Source organism: Nycticebus coucang, chromosome 6, assembly GCF_027406575.1.
Source record: "Nycticebus coucang isolate mNycCou1 chromosome 6, mNycCou1.pri, whole genome shotgun sequence".
NCBI classification, from domain to species: Eukaryota; Metazoa; Chordata; class Mammalia; order Primates; family Lorisidae; genus Nycticebus; species Nycticebus coucang.
This window is the reverse complement of record NC_069785.1, coordinates 99,421,217-99,444,112: the sequence shown is the minus strand read 5'-3', so window position 1 is coordinate 99,444,112 and position 22,896 is coordinate 99,421,217. Positions and strand designations below refer to the sequence as shown.

Here is a 22,896-nt window from a genome sequence, read left to right as displayed (position 1 = left end):
TTGCTTTTAGTTCTTTTGGATGTGAACCCAGAAATGGAATTGCTGGATTACTTTTCTTGTTTTAATCTTTTAGAATGAAAATATACTTATGAATTATTTGTATAATTTAAAACATATAAAGGAATAAAAAAGCAACCATCAGGTGAGTTATGGGATCATAAATTTGCAGATGTAGAACATTATGTGGCTGTGGCCATGGGTAGGAATTGTATGTATCCAACAAGTGACATTTTAGGCTTGCTCAAGTTTCTTCAGTGGCAAGAGAACACCTGCAGGTCAGACTAGTCTGGTTCCTCAAGGTATGGGTAATGATGGAAAATCAAACTGGATCATTCATTTGCATTTTTGTTTCCTGCCTATGCACCTTTATTCCAGCAATTCCCTTTGCTTGGTATATCCCTTTTGCCTGCCAACTTTATCTACATATCAAATACCTATTACTTATATCTCAAATGTTCTTTCTCTTCTAAGGCCCCCTTTTTTTTATTGTTGGGGATTCATTGAGGGTACAATAAGCCAGGTTACACTGATTGTTCTAAGGCCCCTTTTAAGCTTCTGTAAAGCTCCCCAGCAAAATTTTTCCTGATATCTGAAGTCCCACATGTCTTTGTGACTCTCTTAGGACTCTTTTTTTTCAGATTAATATGAGGGTACAAATGATTATGTTACAATGTTTGCATTTTTTAAGTAAAGTCTCTGTTTTAGTTGTGTCCCACATCCAGGTGTGTCATATTCCCTTACATTGTGCCCATTACATGGGAACATACCAATCTTCCACCCTCCTTTGTCCCCCTCCCTTTTCCCAACTTGAAATAAATTGAGTTTTTCTCTTGTGTGGGCATGTATTAGTTGTCTGTTGGCTTCATATTAGTATAGTATACTTGCTTTTCCATTCTTGTGATACTTTACTAAGAAAAATGTACCCAAGGAGTCTTGTCTTCACGTTACAAAAGGTGGATCAAGGCTCATTCACGTTTAAATGGTTGTTGGTGCTCACTTTAACTTTGAATTAAACATTGACAAGCATAGGTAAAGGGCTCTACTAGTCAAAATTCAGCTTAGAGCTCATGTTCAACATTAGTTTACAAATACTAAGTGTTAGTGTGATGGTACATGCCTGTAGTCCTAGTTACTTGGGGGGCCGAGGTAGGATGGCTTGAACTGAGTTTGGGCAGTTGAGCTATGATTGTGCCTCTGCACAGCCTTAGTGACAGAGTAAGACTCTTGTCTCTAATACAAAAACAAAAACATACTGAGTATCTGCTACATGGCTGGCAATGTTATGAGAGCTAGGGACAATGTCCCTTCCTTCAAGGAGGTTACATGTATTTTCTTCTATAGGCCTTCCTAATTTGGAAAAATTAAGAATTCATTTTTTGGGGCGGTGCCTGTGGCTCAGTGGGTAGGGCACCAGCCCCATATACCAAGGGTGGCGAGTTCAAACCAGCCCTGGCCAAACTGCAACAAACAAAAAGCTAGGCATTGTGGCAGGTGCCTGTAGTCCCAGCTACTTGAGAGGCTGAGGCAAGAGAATCGCCTGGGCCCAGGAGTTGGAGGTTCCTGTGAGCTGTGTGACACCACGACACTCTACCAAGGGCGATAAAATAAGACTCTGTCTCTACCAAAAAAAAAAAAAAAAGAATTCATTTTTTAACTCATTTAGTATGGGGTACCTAGGCACAGCAGTTAGAGATAACACACACACATTCTAAATTCAACAAGTATTTATCAGTTACCTAATAATGGTGAATAAGACACCAATGTTTTCTTTCTCTTTCTCATAATGGTTTTACTGTGAGATAATTCATATACCATATAGTTCACCAGTTTAAGGTGAGCAATTCAGGCCTGGCCCGGTAGCTCAGCCTACAATCATAGCACTGTAGGAGGCTGAGGTAGGTGAATCACCTGAGCTCAGGAGTTCAAGACCAGCCTGAGCAAGAGCAAGACCCTGCCTCTACTAAAGCAGAAAAATTAGCTGACCATGGTGTTGGGCACCTATTGTCCCAGCTACTTGGGAGGCTGAGGCAAGAGGATTGCTTAAGCTCAAAAGTTTAAGGTTGCTGTGAGCTGTGACACCACGGCACTCTACTCAGGGTGACAAAGACTCTGTCTCCCCCCGCCCCCCAAAAAAGTGCAATTCAATGTTTTATAGTATATTCACATAGTTGTACAACTATCATTGTCCCCTCAAGGAAACCCTGTACCCATTAATGTCTCTTCATGTCCTCAAATCTTAGGCAAACCCTACTTTGTCACCTCTTTGGATTTGGCTATTCTTATTTTTTTTTTTTGAGACAGTCTCACTTTGTCACCCTTGGTAGAGTGTCATGGCATCATAGCTCACAGCAACCTCAAACTCTTGGGCTCAAGTGATTCTCTTGCCTTTACCTCCCAGATAACTGGGACTACAGGTGCCTGCCGCAACACCTGGCTATTTTTAGAGAACAGGTCTCACTCTTGTTCATGCTGGTCGAACTCCTGAGCTTAGGTGATTCACCTGCCTCGGCCTCCCAGAGTGCTCCCAGGTGTGAGCCACTGTGCCGGACCTGGATTTGGTTATTCTGAACATTTTATATAAATGAAATCATACAATACTTGGTCTTTTGCGACTGGCTTCTTTCACTAAACATACTGTTTCAAGGTTCCTCCATGTTGTAGTATCTTTTTAATCCCCCCAAATATTCCATTGTACCAATGGAATTATTAGTAATTATGCCAATATACCACAATTTTATTTATCCCTTCATTAGTTGATGAACATTTGAGTTATTTCTATTTTTTGGCTATTATGAATTATACTGTTTGTGTACAACTTTATATGTGGACAAATATTTTCAATTCTCTTGGGTATGTATCTAGGAGTGGAGCTGCTGATTAATATAGTAACTCTGTATTTAAACTTTTGAGCAATTGCAGGTATTTTCCAAAGTGGCTGTGCCATTTTACATTCCCAGCAGTAGTGTATGAGGGCTCCAGTTTCCCTATATCCCCTCCCAGCATATTATTATTTATTTGTGGATATTTTTAGAGACAGGGAAAGGGTCCTCCTGCCTCAACCTCCCAAATAGGCAGATGCACCACTATGATCAGCTGATTTTTCTATTTTGGGGTTTTTGGGGGATTTTTCAAGACAGAGTCTCAAGCTGTCACCCTGAGTAGAATGCGTCATAGCTCACAGCAACCTCCAACTCTTGGGGCTCAAGAAATCCTCTTGCCTCAGTTTTTCTATTTTTAGTAGAGATGGGGGGTCTTGCTTTTGCTGAGGCTGGTCTCAAGCTCCTGAGCTCAAGCAATCCACCTGCCTCAGCCTCCCAGAGTGCTAGGATTACAGGCGTGAACTACCGAGTCCAGCCTATTTTTTTTTGTAGAGAGAATCTTGCTATGTCACCAGGCTGATCTCAAGCTCCTAGCCTCAAGTGATTCTCTTACCTCCTCCAGCCTCAAAAAGTATTATTATATCTTCCTTTTTTAAATTACAGCCATCTTCCAATATGGCTTTTAGCTTTTTAATTTGAAATAACTTTTGATTTAAAGAATTGCTATTAAAGAAATAACAGGGAGTGATAGCTCTTTAATTCTAGCACTTTGTGAGGCTGAGGTAGTAAGGTAGTAGGATCGCCTGAGGCTCAGAGTTTGAGACTGGCCTAGACAACACAGTTGTGAAGGACACAACTACAACTGAACTTTACAAATGCTAACAATGTAACCTAATTATATGTACCCTAGTATTATTCTGAAATTTAAAAATATTAAAAATAATTAGGTAGGTGTGGCGGGTACCTGTAGGCCAAGCTACTCTGGAGGCTAAGGTAGGGAAATCTCTTAAGCCCAGGAGTTCAAGGTTATAGTGATCTGACCTATGATCACACCACTGCACTGCAGTCTGGGTGACAGCTGTGAGGACAGTATAAAGAGTTCCAGTAGGCTCAGTGCCTGTAGCACAGTGGTTATGGCACCAGCCACATACACTGAAGCTGGCGGGTTTGAACCCAGCCACCGCCAGCTAAACAATGACAACTGCAACAACAACAACAAAATAGCCGGGTGTTGTGGTGGGCACCTGTAGTCCCTGCTACTTGGGAGGCTGAGGCAAGAGAATCGCTTAAGCCCAGGAGTTTGAGGTTGCTGTGAGCTGTAATGCCATGGCATTCTATTGAGGGTGACATAGTGAGACTCTGTCTCAAAAAAAAAAAAAAAGGGAGTTCCAGTATATCCTTCATACACCTTTGTCTAATCAGACAGTAAATATATTTTCTTTTTTTAAGACGGAGCCTCAAGCTGTTGCCCTGGGTAGAGTGCAGTAACATCACAGCTCACAGCAACTTCCACCTCCTGGGCTTGAGCAATTCTCCTGCCTCCGCCTCCCAAGTAGCTGGGATTACAGGCGCCCACCACAATGCCCGGCTATTTTTTTAGTTGCAGCTGTCATTGTTTTTGGCAGACTGGGCTGGATTCGAACCTGCCAGCTTATATGTATGTGGCTGGCGCCTTAGTCACTTGAGCCGCAGGCGCCGAGCCTATATTTTCTTTTGAGATAGTGTCTCACTTTATTGCCTTCATTAGAGTGTGGTGGTGTCATAGCTCTTGGCAACCTCCAATTCTTGAGCTCAAGTGATTTTCTTGTCTCAGCCTCCCTAGTATTTGGGACTACAGGTGCCGCCACAATGCCCAGCTATTTAGTATCAATATTTTGAAAAAGAAATAATCCTAGCACTCTGGGAAGACGAGGCAGGAGAATCCCTTGAACTCATGAGTTCGAGACCAGCCTGAGCATAAGGGAGCCCTGTCTCTACTAAAAATAGAAAAGTCAGCAAGCATGGTGGCACACCTGTAGCCCCAGGAGGCTGAGACAGGAGGATTGCTTAAGCCTAGGAGTCCGAGGTTGCTGTCAGCTAGGCTGACGGCAGAGCACTTTACCCGGGGTGACTGCGTGAGACTCTGTCTAATAAAAATAGAAATACATTTAAAAAAAGAAAAAGTAAAAAGAAATAATAGCAAGAGATCCTGCTTTAGTCCTTGTTGGCTGAAGTAGGTATTTGGAGCTTCAGCCAGCCAAATAAAGGATATTTATACTGTACACTGAGAGGAGACAGAAGATACTGAAGAGGGTCACAGCAAGGTGCCCGAGTCAATAAAACCAGGAGGTCGGCCGGGCATAGTCGAGACGGTGGATAGCTTGAGCTCAGGAGTTCGAGACCAGCCTGAGCAACAGAGAGAGAGATCCCCCTCCCGCGGCGCCGCCCCCACCCCCGTCTCTATTAAATAAGAAAAAAAGAAAGAAAACCAGGAGGTAGAGCTCAAGGAGCCAAAGCCAAATCCTGTCAGCAAAGTTACGGCCAGGGAGGAAGAAACTGGCGGTCTCATCACACTGCTACATCTTTTGGCTGTTTTCGCTCCAAGTAGAATGTAAACTCTTGGGACCTTCATCCTCTGCTTTGAAAGTCTATCACATTATCCACACCCTTACGTGGAAAACACTGACCTAAGGAACTCACAATCGTAGCTTGCCGCAGCGCGGGAAGGATAAAGTTCACCAGAGAATGCACCGCCAGACAACACGTCATCCGTCACACCCAGGCCCGGACCCGGTCGCAGGAACGCGAGGGCCATTCAGGAACAGCCTCTGCCCGCCCAGACCGGAAGGCTGCCGGCGATTGGCCAGGTGTGCTCGCGGGCCCGCCTCTCGAAGGCCTAGTCTAGCTCGGCTAAACGCCGTAGTGGGGCGCTAGTTGGTTTTCGTCAGGTGAGGCCTGGAGCAGGAGAGCGCGGCTGCAGCCAGGCTGGCCCGAAGCTGGACTAAAGAGGCCCTAGTTTCCTTGGTCGGCTCTCTACAGCAAGAGCGAACGGCCGGGCTGGCTCTCGACCCGGAAGCGGAAGTGCCTTTGGCGTGGGATCCAGTGTGAGCCGGACCCGTGCGCCAGCCGTTCAGCTCGCTGGTTTACATTGAGCACTCTCTCCTGTCTGTGTCTTGCTTTGGGTCCCCGCCATGCTGTCTCTAGACTTTTTGGACGATGTGCGGCGGATGAACAAGCGGCAGGTGAGCTTGGCTATCCTGTTTCACTTGGCTCCTCTGTTCCTTCGACACCGCTTGTGCGTGGCCCGGCGGACCGCCTTCCCAGGTGTGAGGGCCTGAGCGGGTCTAGCGTTTCCTTGAGGTCTGGCCGGAGGCCGCTTTGCCCGCTATTTTAACCCCCAGTTGATTCGTGTCCTACCTGGGGCAGAGCGGGACTTGGTGTTTTCACGTTCGATTCCTCCCTAATTAGGTAGGGGAGTAAATAGAAACCGTAGGGATCTTTTGTAGGTGGGAGTTGAGGTCGCTTATTGTTTCAGACATTGTAAGTCGGCGGACGGCTGGATTCTCTAACCGGGTCGACTTTTGCTAGAGAGAAGAGGTTCAGAGCGCTCGGAAGGCGTTTTTAGATCCCACACAAGCCGTTTTGCTGCTTTCAGTCCCTTGCAACCAACCCTTCTAGTACAGCTGGGCCATAGCGAGCTGCATTTACTTTAACTTGGACCACCCGATCTCAGAGTTACACTACTTGCGCTCGAGTACACTTAGCAGTAAGGCAGTAAGGTGGCAGCCCTCAGAATCTTTGGTTTTACTGTCAAATATCAGTAGCAGAGGGATCTTGAAGTTTAGGCCTCTTGATTTGGTCATTGAACCTTATACTGCCTAAGTTGTATGTCAAATGGTGTTGATTGTAAATACTGTTGTAATTATTTAGTCATTAGAAAAGGTGGTTTCGGGCAGAGCGCGGTGGCTCATGCCTGTAATCCTAACATTTAGGAGACCGAGGTGGGTGGATTATCTGAGCTCCAGAGTTCCAGACCAGCCTGAGCTAGAGCAAGACCCCGTCTCTAAAAATATCCGGGCGTTATGGCGGGCGCCTGTAGTCCCAGCTACTCGGGAGGCTGAGGCAAGAGGATCGCTTGAGCCCGTGAGCTGTGTTGCCAGGGAACTTTACCCAGAGCGACATAGTGACACTGTTTCAAAAAAAAACAAAAAGAAAGAAAGAAAAGAAAAGGTGGTTTCTTTTTGTTTTCTACACCTAGTTTTACTTGCATAGGATTTTTGTTTTGTAGTATTTTACTGTTAGGATTATCTTAATGTCACTATTAAGTTTCTTTTTTTTTTCGTTGGACTTGTATTTTGTACTATTTGTAATTGTCATTTAGGGAAGTGATTACACAGCCTCCTCTTACTATCCTTCAGGCTTTGGCTAGCTGTGTCACCACCACTTAGACATGTTCACCAGTTCCCTTAGTCAGAATTGATCATTCTTTTCAACATGCGTAAAATATTATTTTATGTCTCTATAATAACACTTAAAGTTTCTCACTTCTATAGTGTTGTCTTTTTCTTCCATGTTTGGGTTTCTGGGTGTCACAGACATTTCTTTGAGTAAAATACGTATTTTTGGTCTTCTCTTCATTGTACTCTAGGCTAGGTCCAGTGAGAGAAGTGCAAGACACTTTAGCCTTCAGGGATGTTAAATGTGTAGAAAATGGCAAAGGTGAAACAATAACATTTTTTAGTTGTTGCTTTGTGTGAAACACTTAATATGTCTGTGAGGTAGGTAATGCCATTCCCATTATATAGATGAAGAAAATGAGACTTTGTGAGTAGGCAGTACAGTATAGAAGTTAAGAATTGATTCTGGGGGTGGGTGCAGTGGCTCACGCCTAGCACTCTGGAAGGCCGAGATGGGTGGGTTGCTTGAGCTCACGAGTTTGCGACCAGCCTGAGCAAAAAGTGAGACCCCCCCCCCAGGGTGGCGCCTGTGGCTCGGTGAGTAGGACGCTGGCCCCATATACCGAGGGTGGCGGGTTCAAACCCAGTCCCGGCCAAACTGCAACCAAAAAATAGCCGGGCGTTGTGGCGGGCGCCTGTAGTCCTAGCTGCTCGGGAGGCTGAGGCAGGAGAATCGCTGAAGTCCAAGAGCTAGAGGTTGCTGTGAGTCCTGTGACATCATGGCACTCTACTGAAGGCAATAAAGTGAGACTCTGTCTCTACAAAAAAAAAAAAAGTGAGACCCCCTCTTGACTAAAAATAGAAAAACTGAGGCAAGAGGATCGCTTGAGCCCAAGAGTTTGCAGTTGCTGTGAGCTATGATGCCATAACACTTTACCCAGGGTTTGAGACTCTGTCTCAAAAAAAAAAAAAAGGATTCTGAAGCTGGACTTCTGGGGTTTGAAGTAGCCCTGCTGCTTACTAGCTGTGTGATTTTGAGCAAATTACTCAAACTCTCTGTGCACTTACCTTTTTTTAATTTTTGCCTACTCCTCATTTTATTTTATTTTTTTGAGACAGAGCCTCAAGCTGTCGCCCTGGGTAGAGTGCCGAGGCATCACAGCTCACAGCAACCTCCATCTCCTGGGCTCAAGCGATTCTCCTGCCTCTGCCTCCCAAGTAGCTGGGACTACAGGTGCCTGCCACGATGCCTGGCTATTTTTTGGTTGCAGCCGTCATTGCTGTTTGGCAGCCGTGCTGGATTCCGACCTGCCAGCTCAGGTGTATGTGGCTGGCGTCTTAGCCTTTTGAGCCACAGGCACCGAGCCTGCTCCTGATTTTATTTTATTTTTTTTTAGAGACAGAGTCTCACTTTATTGCCCTTGGTAGAGTGCTGTGCCATCACAGCTCACAGCAACCTCTAGCTCCTGGGCTTAGGCGATTCTTCTGCCTCAGCCTTCCCAGTAGCTGGGACCACAGGCGCCCGCCACAACGCCCGACTATTTTTTGTTGCAGTTTGGCCGGGGCTGGGTTTGAACCCACCATTCTCGGTATATGGGGTTGGCACCCTACTCACTGAGCCACAGTTGCTGCCCTGCTCCTGATTTTATTAAAATGTATTTTCTTTCTTTCTTTTTTTTTTTTTTTTTTGAGACAGTCTCACTTTGTTGCCCTCTGTAGAATGCTGTGGCGTCTTAGCTTATAGCAACCTCAAACTTTTGGGCTTAAGCAGTTATCTTGCCTTAGCCTCCCAAGTAGCTGGACTACCTCTGCCCGCCACAATGCCCTGCTATTTTTAGAGATGAGGTCTCACTCTGGCTCAAACCCAGGAGCTCAGGCAATCCTGCCTCAGCCTCCCAAGTGCTAGGATTACAGGCATGAGCCACCACGCCCGGCCTGCCTACCTTTATTTTTAATGGGGGTAAAGTATATAATATGAAATTCACCATTTTAACCATTTTTAAGTGTACATGGTGACATTAATTGCATTCACATTGTTGGCAAACATAGGGTTGCTGTGAAGATTAAATGAGTTAATTCATATAATCCTCTTAGAATAATGTCTGGCACATGGTCAGTATTAGTTGTGTTATTGTTGATGTTGTTAGATTTAGTAATTTGCCTGCAGTCAAAGAAAGGATTTGATCTCAGGTCCAAAGCCTGACAGGTTCTAAAGCAGTAGGAAAATTGTGAGAGGTTCTAGTCAGGGTATTAAGAACAGCTTTGAGGAGGAACTGACATTTAAGTTGGATCTTGAAAGTCCTTTTTTTTTTTTTGAGACAGAGTCTTGACTATGTTGCCCTTGGTACCTTGGTAGAGTACTGTGGTGTCATAGCTCACAGCAACCTCCAACTCTTGGGCTTAAGCGATTCTCTTGCTTCAGCCTCCCAAGTAGCTGGGACTACAGGTGCCCACCACAATGCCTGGCTATTTTTCTGTTGCAGTTGGTCATTGTTGTTTAGCTGGCACGGGCCGCGTTCGAACCTGCCAGCCTCGGTGCATGTGGCCGGCGCCATAACCACGCGCTACGGGTGCTAAGACTTGAAAGTCCTTAATAGCATCATCTCTGTGGGTTGGTTAGCATTTTGACAATTCAAGATAAAAGGGGAAGGAAGAACATGCACTAAACACTTCCAGACCAGCTAGATAAGCTGTGAGGCTATAGAGGAAATGAGGAACATTTCCTGCCCACAAAAAGTTTGCATTTAAAAGACTATGAAAAATGTTGATTGGTACAGAACAGTGTGAAATACTATTAACAACATTATAGGCAGAACAAAAGCATAAAGATACAGTGAAGAAGCTGCCCTGTCCTTCTATTTCCCTATTGTGTAATGATTGTGGTTTAGAATTCACTGCATCCCAGACATTCAGGTTAGTGGAAGTGTATATGGTAAAATACTTTCCTCAACTGCCTCCCCACCCCTGACTTCCCAGAGGTTGTTACAGTGGATAAGAGGGATTATATACCGTGGGAATGGAGTGAAGGAGAGTTATGAAATGAAGTGTTTACGTGTACACAATATCTGGGGAAGATAAATTGGGGAAAAGAATTGACAGTGTCTGTAGATATTGAGAGCTAATCAAATGAAAGAGGAAAACTAGGCTTTTTTTTTTTTTGAGACAGAGCCTCAAGCTGTCACCCTGGGTAGAGTGCTGTGGCATCAAAGCTCACAGCAACCTCCAATTCCTGGGCTTAAGCGATTCTCTTGCTTCAGCCTCCCAAGCAGCTGGGACTTATAGGTGCCCGCCACAATGCCTGTCTATTTTTTGGTTGGAGTTGTCATTGTTGTTTGGCAGACCTGAACTGGATTTGAACCCTCCAGCTCTGGTGTATGTTGCTGGTGCCTTAGCCACTTGAGCTACAGGCACTGAGCTGAAAACTAGGCTTTTGTTTTATTCCTCTAAAAATTGCTGTGTGGCTGGATGCCCATAGCTCAGAGGTTAGGGCGCCAGCCACATGTTCCCGGGGCTTGAACTCAGTCTGGGGCCTGCTAAACCACACACACACAAATTAAAATACAAATAGGTGGATTTTGTGGTGAGTGCCTGTAATCCCAGCTATTAGGGAGGCTAAGGCAAGAGAATCACTTGAGCCCAAGAGTTTGAGGTTGCTGTGAGTTATGACACTACAGCACTCTACTGAGGGTGACAAAGTGACACTCCGTCTCAATTAAAAAAACAAAAAACTGCTATTACTTGGATACCTTCTCTGTTTATGCTAAGTACATATTACACACATACAATATGTCTAATTACTTTGTCTTAATTTTTTTTTTTTTTTTTTTTTTTTTTTGTGGTTTTTGGCCAGGGCTGGGCTTGAACCCGCCACCTCTGGCATATGGGACCAGCGCCCGACTCCTTTGAGCCACAGGCGCTGCCCAATTTTTGTTTTTTTAAGAGAGCCTCTCTCTGTTGCCTAGGCTGGGGTGCAGTGGCTTCCTGCCAGCTTGAACTCCTGGGTTTAAGTGGTCCTCTTATCTTAGTCTCTTGAATAGCTAGGACTGCAGGTGTATGTCACCATACCTGGCTAATTTTTTAAAAATTTTTTATAGAGTTGGGGTCTATGTTGCCCAGGCTGTTCTCAAACTCCTGGCCTCAAGTGATCCTCCTGTCTCAGCCTCCCAGATTGCAGGGATTATAGGTGTGACCCATCATGTAATGCCTGTTTGAGTTTTAATTTTTTAAAAAACCGGGTCCAGAGAGGAATACTTTAGCAAATAAATTCTATCCATCTTGTACTATTTAGTAAGTTTTTACAGTTATGTACATCCCTCATAATCAAAATACAGATCATATCTGTTACCCACGAGATCTCTTGTGCCCCTTTGTAGTTTATCCCTCCTCTAGCCCCAGGCAACCACTAAAATGCTTTATGTCAGCATAGATTTACATTTTACAGAAATGGAATCATAGAGTAATATTCTTTTAAGTTTTAATGGATTTTTTCTGTATTTAGTTTTTTTTAGAGCAGTTTTAGGTTCACATCAAAACTGAAAGGAAGGTACAGAGATTTCCCATATATTTCCTGCCCCCACACAAGCACAGCCTCTCTAATTATCAGCATTCCCCATCAGAGTGGTACATTTGTTACAACTATGAACCTTTGTTGACACATCATGATTATGTAAAAATTCCACAGTTTACATTAGGATTCAGTCTTGCTGTTGTATAGTCTGTGAACTTGGACAAATATATGACATATATTACCATTATAGTATATACAGAGTATTTTTACTGCCTTAAAAATCCTCTGTACTTTGCCTTTCATTACCCCTTGACTCCCTAGCAACCAGTGATGTGTTTACAGTCTTCTTAATTTTTATTTTCTAGGAGTTAAATAGTTGGAATCATGCAGTATAGCTTCTTAGTAATATTCATTTAAGGTTCTTTCATGTCTTTTTGTGGCTTGATAGCTCATTTAGTTTTAGCTGTGAATAATTTCTTTTTCTGGGTGTACCAAAATTTATCCATTCACCTACTGAAGGACATCTTGGTTTTTTCAAGTTTTAGCAATTATGAATAAAGCTGTGGTAAATATTCATGCTCAGGTTTTTGTGTGGACAAAGGTTTTCAGTGACTTGTCGGTAAATATCTGGAAGTGTGATTGCTGGCATATGTTTAGTTTTGTAGGAAACTTCCAAACCATCTTGTATTTCAAAATGGCTATATTGTTTTGCATTCCCACCAGCTATGAGTAAGAGTTCCTATTGCACAGCCTTGCCAGCATTTAGTGTTGTTAGTGTTCTGGATTTTGACCAGGCTTTTCTTAGTCCATGAAGCGCTGATTTGTAGAGTGTGACTATTTCAGTGGTGTAAATGCTTCCAGATGACTGATTCCCTGTGGCCAACATCACTGAATGCAGAATTGGAAAGAGATGTACAGTAACACAAAACTATATTTTCCACCTTATAACTAAAATAGATAAAATAACCATTAGAACATAATGATAGGGTGGTGCTTGTGGTTCAGAGGGTAGGGCTCCGGCCCCATATACTGAGAGTGGCGGGTTCAAACTTGGCCCTGGCCAAACTGCAACAAAAAAATAGCCGGTGTTGGGTTGGCGCCTGTGGCTCAAGCGGCTAAGGCGCCAGCCACAGACACCTGAGCTGGCGGGTTCGAATCCAGCCTGGGTCCGCCAAACAACAATGACGGCTGCAATCAAAAAATAGCTGGGCGTTGTGGCGGGCGTGTGTAGTCCCAGCTACTTGGGAGGCCGAGGCAGGAGACTCGCTTGAGCCCAGGAGTTCGAGGTTGCTGTGAGCTGTGACGCCACAGCACTCTACCCAGGGTGACAGCTTCAGGCTCTGTCTCAAAAAAAAGAAAAAAAAATAGCCGGTGTTGTGGCGGGTGCCTGTAGTCCCAACTATTTGGGAGTCTGAGGCAAGAGAATTGCCTAAGCCCGGGACTTGGAGGTTGCTGTGAGCTGTGATGCTACGGCACTCTACCAAGGGCAACAAAATGAGGCTGTCTCTTTAAAAAAAAAAAAAAGACATAATGATAATAACATATATAGTAGTAAAATAATTAGGAACTAATGAATTCATTGCCTTTTTTTTTTTTGAGACAGTCTTACTTTGTTGCCCTTGGTAGAGTGCTGTGATGTCACAGCTCACAGCAATTAAGCTTAGTTGATTCTCTTGCCTCAGCCTCCTGAGTAACTAGGACTACAGGCCCACCATGATGCATGGCTATTTTTTTGTTGCAGTTTGGCCGGGGCTGGGTTTGAACCTGCCATCCTCGGTATATTGAGCTGTTGCCTTACTCACTGAGCTACAGGAGCTGCCCTCATTGCCTTTGTTTTTAAAATAATTAAATTATAGTAATTTCTTTTTGGAGGCAGGGTCTGGCTCTGTTTCCCAGGCAGAGGTGCACTGAGTCATCATAGCTCACTCAATCTCAAACTCTGGGCTCCAGCAATCTTCCTGCTGTAACCTCCCAAGTAGCTGGGACTACAGGTATGCGCCACCATGCCCACATAATTTATCTATTTTTTTATTTTATTTATTTATTTATTTATTTTAGCGACAGAGTCTCACTTTGTTGTCTTCAGTAGAGTGCTATGGCGCCACAGCTCACAGCAACCTCCAGCTCTTGGGCCTAGGTGATTCTCTTGCCTCAGCCTCCCGAGTAGGTTGGACTACAGGTGCCCACCACAATGCCCCACTATTTTTTTATTGTAGTTTGGCTGGGGCTGGGTTCGAACCCACCACCCTTGGTATATGGGGCTGGTGCCCTACTCACTCAGCCACAGGCACCACCCTAATTTTTCTATTTTTTTGTAGTAATGGGGTATTGCTATATTGCTCCAGCTGGTCTTAAACTCCTGGCCTCAAGAGAGTGCTTTGCTTGGGGGTACTAAAGTGGTGGTATTACAGGGATGAACCATCTCCACCTGGTCTTATTTTACTAATTTTTCTTTTTTTTGTAGAGACAGAGTTTCACTTTATCGCCCTCTGTAGAGTGCTGTGGCCTCATACAGCTCACAGCAACCTCCAACTCATGGGCTTAGGCGATTCTCCTGCCTCAGCCTCCCGAGTAGCTGGGACTACAGGCGCCCGCCACAACGCCCGGCTATTTTTTGGTTGCAGTTTGGCTGGGGCTGGGTCCGAACCCACCACCCTCGGTATATGGGGCCGGCGCCCTACTCACTGAGCCACAGGCGCCGCCCATTATTTTACTAATTTTTAACAGAACTGTGGGTTTTTTTGTTGTTTTTGTTTTTTTGGGTTTTGCTTTTTTTTTTTAATTTTTAGACAGAGTCTCCCTCTATTGTCTGGGCTAGAGTGCTATGGCATCATCATACCTTGCTGCAGCCTTCAACTCCTAGGCTCAAAGGATTCTCCTCCCTCAGCCTCCCGAATAACTAGGACTACAGGTATGTGCCACCATGCCCAAGTAATTTTTTCTTTTCTTTCCTCCCTCCCTCCCTTCCTTCCTTCCTTTTTTTTGAGACAGAGTCTCACTATGTTGCCTTTGGTAGAGTGCTGTGGTGTTATAGCTCACAGCAACCTCAAACTCTTGGACTTAAGCCAGTGTTTCTCAACCTGTGGGTGGTGCCCCACAGGAACTATATTAAAGGGTCACTGCATTAGGAAGGTTGAGAACCACTGGCTTAAGCGGTTGTCTTGCGTCAGCCTCCCAAGTAGCTGAGACAACAGGCACCTGCCACAGCGCCCAATTTTCTTGTTGCAGTTGTCATTGTTTTTTAGCTGGCTGGGCTAGAACCCTAAAGACTGTGCTATGGGTGCCGAGCCATTTTTTTCTGTTTCTTTGTAGAGATAGGGTCTTGCTCTTATTCAGGTTGGTCTTAAATTCCTGAGCTCAAGCAGTCCACCTGCCTTGGCCTTCCAGAGTTCTGGGATTATGGATAGGAGTCACTGCTTCTGGCCAAGAGCACACTGTGTTTATCACCTTGTAGACTGGGCACAGTGGCTCCGGCATGTAATCCCTGCATTTGGGAGGCCGAGGTGGGTGCATTAATTGAGCTCATGAGTTTGAGACCAGCCTGTGCAAGAGCGAGACCCTCTCTCCACCTCTCCCTCCTGCCCCTGTCTCTAAAAAAGACAAAATAGCTGGGCATTGTGGCAGGTGCCTTTAGTCCCAGTGACTTGGGAGGCTGAGGCAAGAGAATCTCTTAAGCCCAAGAGTTTGAGGTTGCTGTGAGCTGTGACCCCATGCCACTCTACTGAGGGTGACGTAGTGAGACTCTGTCTCCAAAAAAAAAAAAATCACCTTGTAAAATTCCTGAAAATTTAGCAAGTTGGCTCCAGGATACCACTAGTTAATGAGAATTTTTTGATGCCCATGAGGTGGCTTTTGTGCAAAGAAAATCCTATTTAGAATTATTTTTAGTTTTAAAAATTAATATTCAATTTATAAAAGCTAAAATTTATCTTTTTTTAAATAAAAGCTAAAATTTAAAAACCAAGTTCTTTCTTAAGCTTTTAGAATTTGTTTACGAATCTTATCCTTTTTAAAGTAGTAAATTTTAACAGTCACTTTGAAGGGACTTTGAGTATTTGGTTTAATTTATAAACTTAAACATCTTAAAAACATTACATTTATAAACTTAAAAAAATTCCTTCTTAAGCACTTTGATTACTCAACAAACATCATGGAATACTTTTATAAATCTAGGAATTCCTAAATTCGGTTAAAATGCTGAGTGTGGTGGCTCATGTCTGTAATCCTAGCACTCTGGGAGGCCTAGGTGGGTGAGTTGATTGAGCTCAGGAGACCAGGCCTGAGGAAAAGTGAAACCCCATCACTACCAAAAATAGGAAAACTAGCCAGGTAAATAGAAAAACTACCCAGGTATTGTGGCGGATGCCTATAGTCCCAGCTACGTGGGAGGCTGAGGCAAGAGGATTGCTGGAACCCACGAGTTTGAGGTTGCTGTGATCTAGACACCATGGCATTCTACCCAAGGTGACCAAAAAACCCCCCAAAACCAAAACCTTAAATACTGTGTATAAATAATAAACTTTCTGATGTAAATCACAAATCTAAAACAATTGATGACACATTTTAAACTGGATTTATAATTATAAGGCTGACTTTATTACTTTAATAGACCAAATTCTCTTGAATTTTAAATATAGTTAAAATACCAAATATGCAGAGTTCTTAACATAAAAATATTAACAATATGCATAATTTCTCTTAAACATTTCCATTTTTAATTATAAGTTTTTCTGGGGTTAAAAGATGTTTACTCACTAATAAAATATGTCATGCCACATTATTATTATGTTACCCTCACATGTAATTTTTAGAATTATCTCCCCTGCTTGCTGAGATTTCTTAATGACCAAGGGATATTGACTAGGATGTGACTGTCCCACATTTCATTCTATGCCTCACATCCATGTCTGAGCCCTGGTGGGACTCATCTGACTCTCTTAAAAGTGTGTTTAGCTCACCCCAGACTACTTATTTTGTATTTCTTCAGGTTTTAATTATTTTTTGTCCTCCTTTTTTTTTTATTTTTTTGAGACAGAGTCTCATTTTGCCTTTCTTAGTAGAGTGCCATGGCATCATTAGCTCACAGCAACCTCAAACTCTTGGGCTCAAGTGATTCCCTTGCCTCAGCCTCCAGAGTAGCTGGGACTACTGGTGCCCACCTCAGTATCAGGCTATTTTTAGAAATAGGGTCTTGCTCTGGCTCAGGCTGCTCTTGAATCATGAGCTCAGGTGATCCACTTACCTTGGCCTTCCAGAGTGCTGGGATTATAGGTGTGAGTCACCACACTTGACCCATATTATATATATTTTTTCTTTTAAAGTGCTTGTACCTCCACCTTGTGTTGCTCAGGGTCTCCTAGTCTTAAGCAAAGCTTCCCAAAGTGCTGGAATTATAGCCACCAGGCCCAGCCCTTCATTCTTTTTATATCAGCCTATCTCTTAGGATTGCTTAACTCTTAATGGCTATTGCAATGGTATCTCATTTTTTTCTGGATTTCTGGAATATATATATATATATATATATATATTCATACATATATATATGGAGTGAGACTCCATCTCTACAGGGAAAAAAAAAACATTAGCTGGGCAATGTGACACAAACTTGCAGTCCCAGGAGCCCAAGGCAGGGCTCCTGTTGCCCATGCTGGAGTGCAATGGTGTCGTCATAGCTCACTGTGTCTTTTAAACTCCTGGGCTCAAATGGTCCTCCTGCTTTAGGTTCCTGGGACTGTAAGCTTGTGTCACATTGCCCAGCTAATTTTTTTTTCCCTGTAGAGATGGAGTCTCACTTTCTGGCTCAGGTTGATTTGGAACTCCTGGCCTCAGGTGATCCTCCCACCTTAGCCTCTCAAAGTGCTAGGATTGCAGGCAGTTGGCCCCTAGGAGATTTTTCTTAGACATGGACCTAATATGAATAAAGTATAACAAGTTGGAGAAACACAGGAGATAAACCCATTTTTCTTTTTTTCTTTTGAGACAGAATCTTACTCTGGGCTCACAGTAACCTCCAACTCTTGGGCTTAAGTGATTTTCTTGCCTCAGCCTCCCTAGTAGCTAGGAGTACAGGCGGCCGCCACAATACCCAGCCATTTTTTGGTTATAGTTGTTGTTTGGCAGGTCCAGGCTGGGTTCAAACCTGCCAGCTCCAGTGTATGTGGCTGGCACCCCTAGCCGCTGAGCTACAGGCACCAAGCCAACTTTTTCTGATTACAGAAAACTAATCTGGTCTTGTTTATGATCAGGAAAATTTTTTTTTGGCTCTTTTTGGCCGGGGCTGGGTTTGAACCCGCCAAGTCGGGTATATGGAGCTGGCGCCCTTCTCCTTTCAGCCATAGGTGCCTCCCTGATCAGGAAAATCTTTATCACTGACCAGGTGGTAACATTTATTAATGGCAATCCGAAGTTTCAATGGAGAAGTACTAACATCAGTCTCCATTACATACACAAGGAAATCACAAGTAAAATTTTGTTATAAACTGCACTTAATATTCTTGGGTATATTCTTCTTGAATATCCAGAAATCATTCTCTATCCCATTAACTGAGCAAAAGCCAGAATATAGCACCATAGTAAGGACTAAAGGCATTTTCTTGTTGTTATTCCCTGATATTTCACATTTTTTAGTTTTTTTTTTTTGAGACAAGAGTTTTACTATGTTGCCCTTGGTAGAGTGCTATGGCATCACAGCTGACAGCAACCTCAAACTTCTGGGCTTAAACAATTCTCTTGCCTCAGCCTCTCAGTTAGCTGGGACCACAGGCGCCCACCACAATGCCCCGCTATTTTTTGTTGCTGTTGTCATTGTTTAGCTGGCCTGGGCCAGGTTTGAATCCACCAGCCTCAGTGTATGTGGCTGGCTCTGTAACCATCATGCTATGGGTGACAAGCCTAGTTTTTTTTTGAGACAGAGTCTCACTGTGTTGCTCTTAGTAGAGTGCCATGGTGTCACAGCTCACAAGCAACATCTAACTCTTGGGTTTAAGCTATTCTTTTGCCTCAGCCTCCCAAGTAGCTGGGACTGCAGACACCCGCCACAATGCCTGGCTATTTTTGGTTGCAGTTGTTATTGTTTGGCAGGCCTGGGTCAGGCTCGAACCCGCCACCTTTGGTGTATGTGGCTGGTGCCCTCACTCACTCACTGAGCTATGGGTGCCGAGCCTATTTTTTTTTTTAGAGACAGAGTCTCACTTTATTGCCCTCAGTAGAGTGCTGTGGCATCACAGCTCACAGCAACCTCCAACTCCTGGGCTTAGGCAATTCCTGAGACAATAGGCGCCTGCCACACACCCGGCTATTTTTTTTTTTTTTTTTTGTTACAGTTTGGCTGGGGCCAGGTTTGAACCCGCCACCCTCACTTGAGCGCCCTACTCACTTGAGCCACAGGTGCCGCCCCTAGTTTTTTTTTTAAATAACATTCTCTCCCTGGATATACAGACAAGCATGATTATTCATTTCTACAACCAGATGGCACAAACCTGTGAAGATAAAGATTAGCTCCACTGAAGCAGAAACTGATTTTTAACTCTTCAGAATGCTATCTTTTCAGACTTTAAAGAATCAAATGAAATGTAGAATCCAAACCCTGAAGGTATTTGCAAGACAGAAAACTCTGTCTGAAAAACATGTTTTATCAGTCAAGAGTTTAGTCTGGAAAGGAGAATTATTATGAATTTTACAAAATAAGTAATTTATTATAGTAATAAAACCTTACAGAATTATAGGAGAAGCTGGATAAGGAAATCTTAACATGAGAGGAGTTAGTCAACCAGAGAAGCATTACCAGCCAGCTCATGCAAAGCACTGGTACAGGTGGACAGATCCAAGCTTGCATGGAATGGAATCTGGGACAGGACTTCATATCTGGCTGCTAGAATGAGCCCACAGGAGAGCAGGTGGGGAAGTCTGTGGAAGACTGCTACCTGCCATGACTGGGGTATTGTTTTTTTTTTTTTATTATTCATTCTTGTATATGTTTGTATATGATAACTTTGATAGAAATAAAAATTGATTTAAAAAGAAAAAGAGTAGAAAATATGGATAAAAAATTGAAATGAATGTTGTCCAGTATTATACTTCTAAATATAAGCACTAACTCAGTTTATTTCTATTTTTACTGTAGATATTTTTTGAATTTTTTTTTTTTTTTGTAGAGACAGAGTCTCACTTTACTGCCCTTGGTAGAGTGCCGTGGCGTCACACGGCTCACAGCAACCTCCAGCTCTCGGGCTTACATGATTCTCTTGCCTCAGCCTCCCGAGCAGCTGGGGCTACAGCCGCCCGCCACAACGCCCTGCTATTTTTTTGTTGCAGTTTGGCCGGGGCTGGGCTTGAACCCACCACCCTCGGCATATGGGGCTGGTGCCCTACTCACTGAGCCACAGGCGCCGCCCCTATTTTTTGAATTTTTAAGAAAAATTGAAAGAATAGTACGAGTTGTCAGGCATGATGGCTCACGCGTGTAATCCTAGCAAACAAAAAAACCCCATGGGTCAAAGGAGAATTACAAAGTAAATGTTGCAGTTTGGCCGGGGCTGGGTTTGAACCCGCCACCCTCGGCATATGGGGCCGGCGCCCTACTCACTGAGCCACAGGTGCAGCCTAGAATTACAAAGTAAATGATGAAATATTTTGGCTGAGTGTGAATAAAAATATAATAAATTATTTAAGACCATTCCTTTTTTTTAAAATATAGGCCTTTATAGCTATAAAAATCCCCTCTATATACTACTTTAATACATTCTGCAAATTCTGAAATACTGCATTTTTTAATTCAGTTTGAAATACTTTCTAATTTCTTTCTCTCTCTCTCTTTGTTTTTGAGACAGAGTGTTGCCCTATTGCCTGGGCTAGAGAGCAGTGGTGTCATCATAGTTCACTGTAACCTCAAACTCTTGGGCTCAAGGGATTCTCCTGCCCCAGTCACCTGAGTAACTCCTGCCACTGCACCTGACTAATTTTCCTTTTTTTAGTAGAGATGGAGTCTTCTCTTGTTTCAGGCTGATCTTGAACTCCTCTCCTGAAGTGATCCTCTCACCTTAGTCTCCCAGAGTGCTAATATTACAAACATGAGCCTCTAATTTCTCTTGCTATCTTCCTTTATCATTGGTTATCTAGAAGTGTATTTGATTTCTAAATATTTGAGAGATTTTTCGGGCATTTGTTAATTGATTTCTATTTGCATTCCTTGTGATGAGAGAATATATTTTATATAATTCAAATCCTAGTTATTTAATTATTTATTTGAGGCAGAGTCTCCCTCTGTTGCCCTGGGTAAAGTGCTGTGGCATCATAGCTCACAGCAACCTCAAACTCTTGGGCTCAAGTGATCCTCTTACCTCAGCCTCCCAAGTAGCTGGGGACTATATGCACCCTCCATAACCAGTGGCTGTTTTTTCTATTATTAGTACAAACAGGGTCTCACTTTTTGCTCAGGGTGGTCAAATTCTACTTGTTGGTATTTGTTTTGTGAGCATGAATGTGGTCTATCTTGGTAAATGTTCTGTGTGTACTTAGAAGGAATTTAACGTATCTACTGTTCAGTAAATATCAATTTGATGAGTAGTGTTATTCACATCCTCTATATTCTTACTGATTTTTTTTTGTTTTCTTTCTGTATCAACTATTGAAGGAGGGGTTTTGAAATTTCTGACTGTAAGTGTAGATTTGTGTATTTCTCCTTAGAATTTTATCAGTTTTACTTTCTATATTTTTAAGTTGTTAGTTGCATAAACATTTAGGCTTGTTAGGTTCTCAAGAATTTGCCATTTATTTATTTATTTAGAGATAGGGTATCCCTTCGTCACCTAGCCTAGAAGTGCAGTGGTGTGATTATAGCTCTGTAACCTCAAACTCCAGGGCGCAAGTGATCCTCCTGCCTCAGCCTCCTAAGTAGCTGTTACTATAAGCATGTCCCACCACGCCAGGCTAACTTTTAAATTTTTTGTAGAGATGAGGGCTTGCGATGTTGCCCAGGGCAGTCTCAAATTCCTAGCCTAAAGTGAGATGTCACAGCACTCTATCAAGGGTGACCAAGTGAGACTGTCTCAAAAAAAAAAAAAAAAAATTTAGAAATGGGATCTCACTCCATTTCCCAGGCTGGTCTTGAACTCTTGGCCTCAAGCAGTCCTGTCACTTCAGCTACCAGACTATGTGTGGTAATATTTTATTGCTTACCAGAATCTGAATTTTACCTTTTTGGATGGTTTTTTTGAGACAGAGTCTCACTTTGTTGCCCTTGGTAGAGTGCTGTGGCATCACAGCTCACAGCAACCTCCAGCTCTTGGGCTTAGGTGATTCTCTTGAGTAGCTGGGATTACAGGTGCCCGCCACAACACCCAGCTTTTTTTGTTGTTATTGTTGTTGTTGCAGTTTGGCTGGGCCGGGTTTGAACCTGCCCTTGGTATATGGGGCTGGCGCCTTACCCACTGAGCCACAGGCACCATCCCTTGATAGTAATTTTAGACACACTCTAATTTATAAGCTACAATCTAGAAGGTATGTCCTATGTATTTATCTATTACAGTTATCAGATACACCATTATGTTTCCTATTCTTGGCAGAGATAGGTGAAGTTCAACACACAGAGTATGTTCACAGAAATTGGGCTTCCAGCAATCTCAAGCAGTAGGAGCAGTGACCATGGAAGCAAAAATGTGCCTTGGGCCTTCAAAATCGCAGTTGGCTTACGTCTTAAATTCCACTTAATGTTAAGACCTCAAACTAAGAGACTCTTTAATCCATAATCATAATTCCCCGCTTTCTAACTCACAGAAAGATGAGCAATTAGAAGCTACGGCTTGCCGTAGTGGTTACAGAGCCAGCCACGTACACCGGGGGTGGTGGATTCAAACCCAGACCGGGTCAGCTAAACAACAGCAACAAAATAATAGCCCCGTGCCTGTGGCGGGTGCCTGTAGTCCCAGCTACTTGGGAAACTGAGGCAAGAGAATCGCTTAAGCCCAAGAGTTTGAGGTTGAGGGCAACATGGTGAGACTCTGTCTCAAAGAAAAAAAAAAAGAAGCTACAGTATTCCATATACACTGACAGCAGTTAGAGGTAAAACTATTAGCACTGGGGAAATCAAAACATGTTCAGAAAACACAGTTATTATAGTCACTGAAGTTACCATAAGTGTTATAGTGGATCTTATATGATAATTTTAAAAGTCCTTAATAGTTTAAATAGGTATTAT

General features: G+C 43.3%; 1 protein-coding gene across 1 annotated transcript in view; it reads left to right on the top strand.

Annotated features, from left to right (window-relative positions):
• Window positions 1-5,702: 5,702 nt before the first annotated feature.
• Window positions 5,703-22,896, top strand: part of SEC11A (SEC11 homolog A, signal peptidase complex subunit) — a 48,552-nt gene continuing 31,358 nt past the window's right edge. Inside the window, exon 1 of the mRNA XM_053596246.1 lies at window positions 5,703-6,040. Within this exon, the coding sequence (XP_053452221.1) occupies window positions 5,990-6,040 (51 nt within the window). The 5' untranslated portion in view covers window positions 5,703-5,989. The remainder of the gene's footprint in view (window positions 6,041-22,896) is intronic.